At 34.7% G+C, this 13607-nt stretch overlaps 1 protein-coding gene across 1 annotated transcript in view; it reads left to right on the top strand.

Moving 5' to 3' along the window:
- The first annotated feature begins 1478 nt into the window (after positions 1 to 1478).
- LOC134529256 (RNA-binding protein 24-like) overlaps positions 1479 to 13607 on the top strand; it is a 576520-nt gene continuing 564391 nt past the window's right edge. Inside the window, exon 1 of the mRNA XM_063363156.1 lies at positions 1479 to 1724. Within this exon, the coding sequence (XP_063219226.1) occupies positions 1482 to 1724 (243 nt within the window). The 5' untranslated portion in view covers positions 1479 to 1481. The remainder of the gene's footprint in view (positions 1725 to 13607) is intronic.

The raw sequence follows: 13607 nt of genomic DNA, 5'->3' as shown, positions 1-13607 counted from the left end.
TGAGAAAGTATGCAAAAGTGTGGTAAGGCATACGAAAGTATGGAAAGTGAGGAAAGTATGCAAAACAATACAAATTGAGTCAAAAAATGAAAAAGTATGAAGAGTCAATATAATTAATTATGAAAAAGTATGCGAAAGTGTGGCAAAATATGAAAAAAAAAAAAAACTATACGAAAGATAGGAAATTAGGCAGAAGTACAGAAAAAAGTATGCAGAATTGTCGAAAGGTATGCAAATGTATGCAAAAGTATTCGAAAGTAAACCAAAGTTTGTGAAAGCCAGTTTACAATACTGATTGTGTGCTGTATTTAATGTGTAGTAATTCCCCTGAGAAATAAAAGTTAACAATCAAGTATGATATGAATATTATTTTTGTAACAAACATGCTGACGAAAACCTCCGTGTTATCGCGTGTGAATAAGTTTCAATTGAATATTTTTAATAAATTACTTGAAATTAATAAATTATTACACTATTAATGTTCACGATTATAACTAACATGGCGACGATGAACCAGTAAAAGTTTTACATTATTCTTATTCGTGGTCCTACTCTTACATAAACACTCCCACCTCATATTTCGCGCCTTATTTTTAAACCCGGTGCTATCGAGCAATATCTGTTAACTCAGTTACCTACTCACTTAAATCATCGCTCAACTTAACACTACCGTCTGTAAAAAAAGTAACACATAAAAATGTTTTTTAAGATCATGTTCCCCTATGGCATCATTTAATTTTGACCTACTCAAATGATACTTAGGAAATACTAAGTTATTAAGAAATAATTTGTAATGAGTAAGAATATTAATTTTAAGCTTATCTTGAATTCAGTCAATAATTTTTAATGAAGAGTTGAATATCCATGTGCGCTCACTTCCTCCAGCAATGCATGCGGGACGTTGGTGCTAGTATGTCAGCTTCCAGACGTACGCTCGACGCTGCAGGAGACACCCCACAGCGCGATGCGCGCAGGGTGTCTACAAAGAAAAAATATTTCGTACCAACTTAGGCGAAAAAAAAAGTACTAGATTTGAAAAAAAAAGTACTAAATTATAATTTGTTATGGCTTTAACAATTTTGGAAGTTATTATGACATTGCAATGCTCTAACTTAAATATATCACACCAAACACACACATACATTCCATAGTTTTTAAAAATAATTACGCTTAATAATAAAACATATTGGAGTTACTGTAATATAAAATTAAAGAAAAAAGTACTAGATCTGTACTTGACCACTAAAAATCTTATAAAAGTACTAGATCTAGTACGAAAGTACTAACTGTGGACACCCTGGATGCGCGCCGCTGCTAAGGGACGCTGGTGGATTGCTTGAACTCCCTGTGAAAAGGGTGGAGGGGGGGGGGGGGGCAGCTTGTGCGGTTTGAGGAGGGGAAGAGGGCAGGTGGCGCGCCGCGCGGCCGCCGCGCGAAGCGGCCCAGCCACGTGGTGTCGCGCGCCATATTTTGCAGTCGACATGCTGATGCCGGGTGGACTGGGAGCGGACGCGGCAGACGGCCTGGTGTCAGGGCTGGGCGGCGCGCTGTCGCTGTCATCGGCGCAACAGAAGGACACAACGTGGACCAAGCTGTTCGTGGGCGGCCTGCCGTATCACACCACCGACAAGTCGCTGCGAGAGCACTTTGCCGTGTATGGCGACATCGAGGAGGCTGTCGTCATCACGGACCGGCAGACTGGCAAGAGCCGCGGTTACGGCTTCGTAAGTTTTAGACACGTCTCACAGTACGCATGCGCAGTTAAACAACAGTGCATCAACTCCTCTTTAATATAGTACGATAAGTAAATCGCTCACTTTACTTTGACGTATTGTTCACATTAACTCGAATTTGTTGATTAATTCCGTCACAGAAGGTGCTTTTGCCTGCATAACTTTCGATGAGTCCTGGTTATGTTAGTTCGTCATGTGTGTATATATATATATATATATATATATATATATATATATATATATATATATATATCGGGAATGCAATGTTAAATGATGGAGACAGACATTTTATAAAAACTTAAACTTTTTCGGTATTATTTCGTTTTATGGATGTTAAAAAATATGACATCGAGACTAAATGATATGTTTGTGTTATAATGTACACATCCCTACCTGTCGTAGCTATAAAAAAAAGGTAATCTTTGCACTTGTTGATATTTGTGAAACAGAAAAAATAAAACAGTGGATGAACAATTTTTTATACCGGTGATACGCTTCACTTTGTATTTTAAGAAATCTGTTGGCGGCGGTGTTGCAACTAGCTCGGCACTATCAAGGAGGAAGCGCACACAGTTTGACGTGACGGAAACAGTACCTCAAAACCTGACACATGTCCTGTAGACCCCAGTCCCCCAACCCCCTTCACAATTCAAGCTTAAGCCCTCTTCCCTCCCCACTACCTTGTTCACGACACTGAAGCGCACACCTGGTGCGATGTTATTCAGGGAAGGCCTCTGCTGGGAAGCTCGCTTTTTACGTTCTGCGAGGCTGTCTCGCTGTCTTTCGTCGACGATGTACACCCGCCTCTATTTCAAGTCGATGGGTAGTAACTTATAACTGACACCATTCCAGTGGTCATTTTCATGGACAGGCGTGTAAACGTAACAGATTGACACTGTGTGTTAAAAACCAACTCAAGCAATGGTGATGTGGAGCTGTGTTAAGGGGCTTAACAATCTAACGTCATCTAATTTTACCATGAAAAATATCGAGTGATTAATAAATGTGAAAAGTCCAAAGTAAAATCTTAACAAATGCACCGATACGTATGTTACTAACGAGGGCACGAGGCGTGTTTGAAAGTAGCCGTTTAGGTCCTAACTATAAACTATGGACGTGCATTTATACTGAAAAAATGAGAATCCAGACTTAAATTAGCAACAGAAATTCAACTTGTTTAATGCATCAGCGTTGCATTGGTGAATTGTGGGTTGCTGCAAGTGATTTCTTTATTTAATCTATAGACTTGAACTTTTGAGATACTGTGCGACATTTTAATCAATTTATAATTTGCCATTTCAATATCATTCATATATATTTTTTTCATTTAAACCTTAATTTGGATGTGATATCTGACTGAAAGGGGCTTGGAAGTCGAACATAAACAAGAGCAGAAGAATTTTCAGAGGTGTTATTTTTCCAGCTCCACATTTATCGAGAAGCAATTTTGAACCCTACTATTTAATGCTGTCAAGAAAGCCTAAGATAACAATGTTAAATATATCTTATAACTGAAGCTCAGCAGAGACTTCGGGAGTGAGAGGCTAACACGACTCCCACCCAGGCGATCCGGGTTCTTTTTGTTGCCGTCAATGCTACATTATCCTTCTCACCACCCATAATCGCCTAATGAACTCTGTGTTGTCGAGCCCATTCATTCAATTATTATGCCATTGAATACTTTGGTTTTTCCCGCCAGGATGGATGGAATATGCACACCAAAACTGGAAATTTTCAGTTATGTATTTGAATTATGTGAAATAATGTAATCCCTTGCTAGAATAAAAAAAAGCCTTGATGCACTCATAGAGTAAACAAAGAACTAGTTAGGTTTCCTCTTCTTCCTGACTTCATCACGAGAAGATCTGACACTTGTAATGTCTTTAAATTCGGCACATTCTATTGCGGCCGTGTCACACTTTTCAGATCGTGGGAGATGTTCCAAAATTAACAAACATTACATTAATTTTTGAGGTAATTTTTTTTCCATTATAGCATTCCATTTGTAGGTACACAGAATTTTTTGGCGTTTTTGTTTATTTTTTGCGATTTTATTTTCATATGTAAGTAACCAATTATAGGGATTAAGTCAATAGTTTCCGGTGCGCATAGTTGTTACATGTTATCAAACATTACGCTATACTATATGTTTTATTTAAAATTGAGTTGGTGAAAGTCAATTTTTTTCTAAGGCCAATATTTGTCACATTTTTATATACGTTTAGTATAAGTCAACAAACAGTGTATTTTACTTAAGTTTATATTTAAATATTTTTTGATAACAAAATTTCAGAGTTAAGCGTTTTAAAAACCATCTCCGACAGAACACCATATGTTGCCTGTGCTTTTAATAATTCCTAATATATTCCTAATATATATTCCTATATATAATATATATTCCTATATATAATATATATTCCTAATTCAAAAGTATTTCACATAGTATATATGTCACTCAGCCTGCACCACAACCAGAAAACCTGCTGAAGATTTCTGTATAACGTGAATCTATGATTACTTTTCAAATATTTTTTTATTTGTTAAATAATTGAAGAAAGTAGGTATACAAAAATTTTCTAGATATACAGTGGCTGGTAATATTACCATATCACGCATCCAAGACATAACAACAATTTGTGGTACAACCATGAATAATGATTGTAAAATGCATACTAAAGTAAAAATTCACTAGACTTGACATAACTTGTTTGTATTGTGATATTCGAGTTGTTTTTTTTTGTGTCAAGATTCTTTCTACGTTCTAAATTAAAACAGCAGGCATCATATACCACAATATCAATATTTACAGGATCATGCTATCAGGATCAAGGGATAAACTTGGATACGTTGTACGGAAATTTCCTAATACTTTTTTTATAGGTACCATATAGCCTAAAAAGATCTTGAAATATGCCTCTTGACGGATATCAGACTTTTTTGTCGAACTTTCGATTAGTTGGACCTCCTTACATAATCTCCGATGCAGCCGTTCATGAAAGGATCAATCGCACTACTCCGTATGCATCCTTGTAGTGTTTGAGGGGATTATAGTGCTATTTTTATGTAGTCATGTAATTATATTCGGTTTCTTAGCCAGCCAACTGCTGTCCACACCATTTAATGTTTATAAATTTCTGTCAAATTATTAACTTGAGCTTGTGAAAATTAAATATTGCTTGACAATAAAGTGCGAAAAAATTTTAAATGCAAACAAATCGTTACCGAAAAAGTATTTTTTAATTGATGCACCAGTTTGTGTAAGCGTCGAAAGAATTCGGATAACCTTTCACAACTAGTTTCACACTGAATGAAGCCTTGAAATTAAAGGAACCTTTGGATAAGGCGGCATCGGTATGACACACATTCTTGTATATTTGTAAGCAGCAAATATTTCGTAGATTTAATTCACGGCCAGTGACGTATTATAACAAACTCCTAAATATTGTGTAGATAAACCTACTGTATAGGAACATGTGTATTTCTGTTGCACGGGATTTTTGATACGCAGCCTAAATGTTATAGATTGTTAGGAGCTTGAACAGAATGTTGTTAGTTAGACTTTAAATTTAATGTAGGCCTACTCGGTCCAACGTTCCGATTTAGTGTACTTAATTTATGAACACAGGTTTTATAAAATAAAATGTGAAATATTTTAATATTTTTCCTATACAATTATGGTAGGTCCCAACTCACACAACGCCAAAATTTTACACATTTCTGTAACTTCGCAGAAAAGTGATGATGTTTCAGTAATATGACTTTACACTAGTGAAGCTGAACCAGTGTGTGCTGAATTTTGCAAGTGTAAAAACATTAAATATATCTGGCTCACATAGATAGGAAATTATTGAAGGATAATCGTGGTCTTAAAATGTAGGTAGTTTTAATTAATTCTCACATAAATTTAATCATACTGAATTATAAAATCATTTAAAATATCACTAATCCTCAGTTTGTTGTATTATTTATTTATATGCATCCTTTGGACCGTCGGCATAGTAATCAAGAAAGTGTGTTAGTACAATAAAGAGTTTTAATTTCAGATTGAAAAAATTTAAATAAAAAAATTATACATATTAAACAATAATATTGGCCAGTTTTACACAATAGTTTAAAAGGAAAACCACATTGAATAGAGTCAACAGTCACACAAAAAAACTGATCACAAATATTTTATCGTATCAGATAATTATATTATGTTTATTATAATATTTAAATAATTGCGTTTAAAATTATTTAAGTATAATAGAAAAGTTTCACAAAACACATCGAGCACAATTTATTTGTTTACTTAGGTACTACTACCCGACATAATTTCAATGGTAAAAACACTTGTCACTCCAATTATAAAGTTTTATTCATTTCCAAGATATACCATTCACCGTATTTTAGAACAAGGTTGCACATTTTTTTTACAGGAGAAATTGTCAGTGTGTTTAGTCCAGCAAGCTGGCCGTCATTTGGGACATGAAAATCGAAATCGAACCTGTACATTTTGCGTTATGATAAAATACAATTAGCCTACATATTATACAAAATTTATTTCAGAGAACGGGCTGTTTGAATAATAATTAAAATTGTTTTAGGAACATTGTAAATTAATGAAAATATTAAGTCAGTCTTTGAACACATTGCTCAGTCAGATTTTAATAAAAACAATGATGAGCTATAAACATAAACATGCTGCGTCATTTTGTACTCTAGTTCATTGCTCGAAACATACTAGCTGAGATAAATTATGTTTAAGTTAAATTTTTACTATGTTTGTACGACAAAGCATTTTATATTAAAGTTAGAATTATAGCATCAGGCCGATATTAACACACTTTTTTCCCGTATAAATATTGAATTTTATGTAATATACATAAAAATTTTCATTCAGTTTTCTAATTTTTAATACATCAAATAGTGCATAGTATCTTAATTGTTACTTAGTTCGTATCATACTGTTTGGAAAATATTACCACTTTTTTTTTTTGTAATTTTCAAAATAAGGTTGGTTTTCTTTTATATATTTTTAGAGTGGTGAACATTTCCATGGTTTAGTGGAAGACAGCTTCGCCACATAAAATAAATAAATATAATAACGAATACTGGTTTTAGGACTTTCAAGCGAGAACTACCAGTTCATTGAAACATTGAAAATTATTCTCTTGAGCAGTAGTTGACTTCCGCAAGAAATTGCGAGCCCAGAAATCACCTCAATTCAACATCGGCGTAGCAAATAAATATTTCAAACAGTTTTGTAGTAAGTTGCAGATTTGTTGGTTTTTATAATTTGAGTAAATGGTCGTAATTTTTTAACTTTGTGTGTAAAAGCCCTATTAAGAAGAGTTGAAGTCGACAGAGATAATTTAGTAAGATTAAATCAGACAGGGCTATATACAACTTTTGTAATTTTCATTAAGTAAATTATAGACAACGCACTATAGCCGGCTTTTATTCTTAGTTTAATTCAAATATTAGTTTCTTATTGGTTGTAATTGCGAAAAGCACTTTTAGAGTTTTGTTATATTGGTGACGCGTTTTACCTTGAACCTTGAAAAAAATATCAAACTTTTGATTTGACTCATACAACGTTTTTATTCTCCGAATAAGCAAATTTCTTGGTTGTCACCAGTATTTAATTTGCTTGAACATCTTTAAAAGGTTTGCGCCATGGGTGTTGTGCCCGAGGGATGTGGGAGGGTTGGGGCGGCATGGACGCTCGGGCCTCCATGGAATTAAGAAGCCCTCACTGAGGGGAGTCTGTCTGCACTGCAAAAGTGTGGCTGTGAAACGGGTTTGATGTCAAAACTATGCCCTATGGAAAACATTCTGTATATTTTAAAGTTTTCTGCTTAGTGCATGCTTGTAGGCCAAAATATGGACAGTATACAACATACCAGCACCGTATCCAGAGATGACGTGTCTGTAAACCCCACGTGCAAAACTCTCGGGCAGCGCGAGCCCCCCTGAAATTTTCCCTTTGCAAATCCTCTAGCTTTGCGCCCCAGGTTTGCACTATTTGAAAATCATATTTTTCTTCGTATTTCATCGTAAGAATGCTATTGTTAAATATAATTGACGTTTCCGTTTTTATTCAACGGAGACATACCGGAGTAGAAAATAAATCGAGCGTACGGCTATCAAGCGGTGTTTGTGTTAAATGGACAGATTATACTGAGTGGCACGTATTTGAAAACCATTGTTATATTATTTTGTGAAGACGTGCTTAACTAACTCTGCACAATTGTTTGACCAAATATTAGGAGTTATTTAAATTAAATTCAGAAATAAAAACAAACATTAATATTTTAAATGGTTTTAATTATTAAACCTAGGAAAATAATTTAAAATTTAGATGTAGTTGAGTATTGATGTTGTTATTATCGTTATCATAAAAGTGACGATGCGAGGCTGTACAAGTAAATATATTTACAAAATATTTCAATGGTATATTTTTGTCACGAGTCGGAAACTTCATACGTCAGTATTTTTGAAGAAATAAAGCTACGAGAAAAATATTTAAATAATTGAAACAAAAATTTCACTTGTTAGAACATTCATGCAGTTTTGTTTAACAATTTATATGCTGTAAATTGACTTCAGTATTTCTTCAGAAATAGACTTGCAAAAAAGCTTAACCTAGCAATTAGATGTATAAAAAGGTTAATACAATATCTTGCGACGATCTGGGTGTTGAATTATTTGTATTTTGGCACATGTGCATCCTTATTGGTGTGGATACGTGTTTCTGTCTGGTGGAAATTAACACTAGAATGGTGTTACGAAAAAAATATTTATTTAGAAACTAAAACAAATATTCTTCAATGTTTTTATGATTGCATTGGTTTTGGTTCAGACACTTATTTTGTAGTACGCTTTTAATTTTTAGGTAGTCCTAAATATTGCATATATTTATAATATCGGGTTACAATTTGCTTGAAGAGATGAAGTTTGAGAATTTTCTACATACACTAAAGTTTAAAGGCAGGCTTCTTTCATTGACAAACTATGGAGCATTCGAAATTATTTTTTAAAGCAAAAATGGCATTTTTGTACTTGTTTTTTCACTTCAGACTTTTTTTAAATGCTGGTAAATATGCGATAAGAAATATTCTAGATCGACCTTATGTGATGAGACAGAGCGATGCTGGCGCTCTCTATGAACAAATAGCAGAAACAATCTCGACGGTATCCAAGATGGCGGCCTCCAGTAGAACAGAAAAAATAATCAAGAGCGACGCTGGTGCTATCTATGAACAAAAAGCAGAAACAGTCAACGGTATCCAAGATGGCAGCCTCCAGCAGAACATAAAAAAATCAATATGGTGACAGACGATTTAAATATGGCTGATCCAAGATGGCGGATCCAAGATGGCCGCCGGGGTCAAGGTCAAAGGTCGTCAGGATACTACTTGTCCCGTTACGTAGTGTCCCGTTACGCTCATCCAAGATGGCCGCCGTGACGTCACAATCAGAGATGTGGCTCGGCTCCGGACCCTGGACCCTGTGCCAGGAGCCCCTTTTATATACTACTTGCATTCACTGATGTTTTGCGGATTTTTTCCTAACTTCCCCAACGACCGAAATTACTCTCAGTTTATCCCACCATTTCTAACTTATTTTCGCTAGTTGTTTATTTTTCGCAATAAATATTTCAGAAATAAAATAATAGAAGCAGCTTTGTGCTTTAGCCACCTGTGGGAACCTTCAAAATGAACCTCTTAGCGAGTGACGCGGCACAATAAGTCAGGCATGATGTTCCATTTTGAATATTCTATTCGCATAACGTTTTACAAACAGCATATAACAAGTCGCATATATGTGGAAGACAAACTGGAATCATCATAACAGTAGAACATCCGTGGGAATGGTCAATTTAAAAATAAAATTGTTTCCCTCTTTTGCACGCCATGTTGATTTTCTCGTTTTCTCGTCATTCCTATCATTGAAAGGTTATTTCTGGAATTTTAACATGATACATTCCTCGCATTTGTTGTTCTGTCATCCATACTTTCAACAGATATTGACGAAGTGTAATGTAATGGATGTGAAACGACGTGCAAGTGTTCGTTATTATTGTCACTTTCGTGAATATTTACACCCATTATGTTATATTAATGAATATCTGTTGAAAATATTACTTACTGAACAAAAAAAAACAAAGAAGAAATCGTTTTTAAGTTTTTTAATTAGTATTAACTGTTAGTAATGAGAAAATTAAATAAAAAAATATCAGCATGGCTTTCTGTACCGAGCAAAAATGGGAAGAGAGAATGGTAAATAAGTCATATAATGGAATTAAACAAAATTTTTGGCCTTAAAGAATAATTCTGGTTTATGCAAGACTTTTATACCTCGCTAAGACATAGTATTTAATGTCTCAAATTGGCAATATCTAGCTGCAACCAATTAATTTCCCTGTGAGATCATTGGCTGTTTAAAGATAAACTCTTTTTCTAAGAACTGTAAATAATTATAGCCGTGCGCTTAAGAATCTTTATACTTGTCTGTAGAAATAATTTTAGGTTTTTTTTTCTGAGGTCTATTTTTTGAACAGTGAACATTTTTAAAGCAGTTTTTTTTTCAGGCCTATGTATACATTTTCTCTCGCAAATTTTTATGTGGGTTATGGGGTTGCAGCTTGGGGGGAGCCATCAGTTAATATCGCTCTAAATTATTTATATGGACAAATGGACAAAACTCGGCCGCAAAAGAGGCACGTAACTGACGTGAAGACTGCTCGACATTCCTGCACGTTTCACTATACAGGCACAGCATATTCATATTTATTTGCCATTGTGATATATTATATATGTATATATGTATATATGTATATATAAATGCTACATTACATTTTTCATTTAGTCATTGAGTCGGGCAAGTATTATATTAAATTTTTTGGGAGAATTTAATTTTCTATATTTCATCAGCTAGGTAATTAGGCCAATTGCAACTTGAAATTCAACATTTTGGGTGGTTTCCTAAATTATTAAATTTTATGATTTTTTTGTTTTTACTTATGATTTGAAATTTATTTATGACGTAACTATGATAAGTTATTAATAAATTGTTGTCTTTAATATCTAAATAATGGTTTTCAGAAACATAACTACCAATTTGTATATAAATCCTAGCATTAAAGGGGGGGGGGGGGGAGATAAACAGTTTAAAATTAACCGTTTGTATAGAGCGTTCGTTGTAATACTCTTTTGATTTTAGGTTATTATTCATAAATAAATATTGGTATTATCACCCCGAAAATCTTATTATTTGTATTATATATAAACTTATATTTATGAATGATTTTAGTTTTAAGAAGAATGATAAGCCTACATACAATCGGTTTGTTCTGAACTGTTTTATCACAGAATTAAATGCTCATTAGTTATGCTGGTGTTGAAGTATAACAAGGTTATTATTGTTTTTAAAATTTTTAAATAAATGCTTACCACATTTATTCCAAAATTATTTTAAAACATTAGTAAAAACACGGGCAAGGATGCAAAATAATTAATTAAACCACCACGCATCGATTACATTGCGCAAATTTCTAGCCACTCACATGCGAAAAAAATTCTATGGTGTGAGTGTGACTTTACTATCTCAGCGAGTGTCAATTACATAATCCAAACGTACCTTATTTCCATGCTCACTAGAAGTTTTCCGTGAGATATAATTTTTATTCAGGATCACGTTGCTTTGTAACAGGTATTTTATTTTTTGATGTTTAAAAAAAAAAATATCAACAGCGTTTTTAAAACATTTTTTTATTGTGCTTCAGTAGTATAGGAAAGTATGTCCGGGGACAGGGTCCAGGGGGCGGTGCCGGTGCCGGGGTCCGCCATATTGGATTGTGACGTCATGGCGGCCATCTTGGACGAGCGTAACGGGACACAGCATAACGGGACACATCGTAATGGGACACATCGTAACGGGACAAGTAGATCACGGCGGCCATTTTGGATCCACCATCTTGGATCCGCCATTTTGGATGACGTAATTGTGTGTTCTCGAAAATTCCGGTGATGTGTTTTCCGCCATTTTGAATTATGACGTCACCGTTGCAATTTTCGTTACGGCCGCAATCTTTAACTTTTTTATTTATTATCCGATTTCAACGAATTTTTTTTTAAATTTATAAAAAAATTCACTTAGTAAAATTTTAATAAATTATTTATAAAAAACAAACATTTACGACACGGAGTTCGGAGTCCTTGGTTCGAACCCGACGAGTGCAATAAAAAAAATGGCGACCGATTCTTCCCCCGTGGTGGCTGCTGGCAGACTGACTCCCACCACTTTTTTTCAAAGCATATATAACATCATCTAGTATGACGTCATGACCGCCATCTTGTCTTCGATGCTGGAAGGCATCATCATTGTATCGTCGGCTAGAGTGCACCGACGCCATGTTAGTTTAATTCGTATCCGCTAGAGTGCAGTAATCATTTATTATTGCTGTGACACCCGCCATCTTGAAATTTGGCCGCCATCTTGAAAATCCGTAATTATTTAGCTAGAAATTCGGGAAAAGTTCCAAAATTCATTAAATAAATCACTCATTAACTTACACATTGATTCGATCGATTCCCGTCCTCGGTTCGATCCTAGATCGTTGCAATAATGTTTAATTTTATGTAAAAAATAATAATTTCAATAAACCATGTTCAACATTCGTAAAGAGACTTTAAAACCTCTACTACCATCATCCTATCAGACATCAAGACCACCATATTGGAAATGCGTAATTTTAATGCTAGAGATTCGGGAAAAAGTTCAAAATTCATTAACTAAATTTGTAATCTATATACTGATTGATTAGATCGACTTAGGTCCTAGGTTCGATCCCTGGCCGATACAAAACAACTTTAATATTTTAAAAAAGTACCACTTAAGTGGCAGGTTTGAGATAATAAAAAACACCACAAGTTCCTTTAAAAAAACTTTTATTACATAAGTAGTACACTACTACAAGTACAAAAAAATACACAGACAAATTACTAAAGTCTTGTGGATTTCTCGATTTAAACAGTCTTCTTATTGTATGGACTAAGTCCTTTACATGACTTGAAATGTCTATTCAGTCTATCATATCAGGTCGACATATTGGTACACCACAATTTTCACACAAAGACGAATTATCGACTTCATTAAAAGGACAGTGATATATTTCATGTTGTTTTGCACTTCGAATAGTTGCTAATGTTTTGTTACAAAATATACAGCTTGATTCTGATGAATGTACACCCAGTCTATCACAATTCCTGAGGTGCCGTTTTAAGCTTCCATAGTGTATAAACTTGCTTAAACACCTGTTGCACTGATATTTAATGCATTCAGAGTTATTACTACAATTGTGTATTACATGATCCCGTAATTCCAAGTTTTTGATCTTCTCACAGTACGTGCAGTCGGGTGATGGAACACCGTTGGATGCTCCTTCCTTCATCAATGCCACTGGAACTGTTGACAACCATTGTAACACTGCTGACATGTTAACTTCTGAAGCCTTTGAGGTCTGCTCTGCGGAAGTTGTTGCACGCTTCGAAATCTCCTGCTGTGCTGAGAGAGCAGGTGTAGCTGTAGACGTCGTTGTCATCGTGCTCTGCACTGATGGTGGTAGACCTTCGATCCAGGTTGGTGTAGATAGTGGTAATGATGCCATCGAGTTCTCAAGAATAGCTAGATACTGGTCTATTATGTTATACAAGTCTAACTATCCGAGCTGTACATCACCGCAGTCAGAGACAGACTGAAGTCCATATCACCTGGGGTCTCACTTATATAGTCCCATTAGCTTGTTCAACACATGAGTCAAAACAATAACCATGTTCATTATACTCGCACTTAACTTTCTCGGAGCAATTTTTATAATGACGATGTAAG

The sequence above is a fragment of the Bacillus rossius genome, chromosome 2, assembly GCF_032445375.1.
Source record: "Bacillus rossius redtenbacheri isolate Brsri chromosome 2, Brsri_v3, whole genome shotgun sequence".
NCBI lineage: Eukaryota > Metazoa > Arthropoda > Insecta > Phasmatodea > Bacillidae > Bacillus > Bacillus rossius.
Note: the sequence above shows the minus strand (reverse complement) of the source record. Positions and strands in the feature narration are given on the sequence as shown.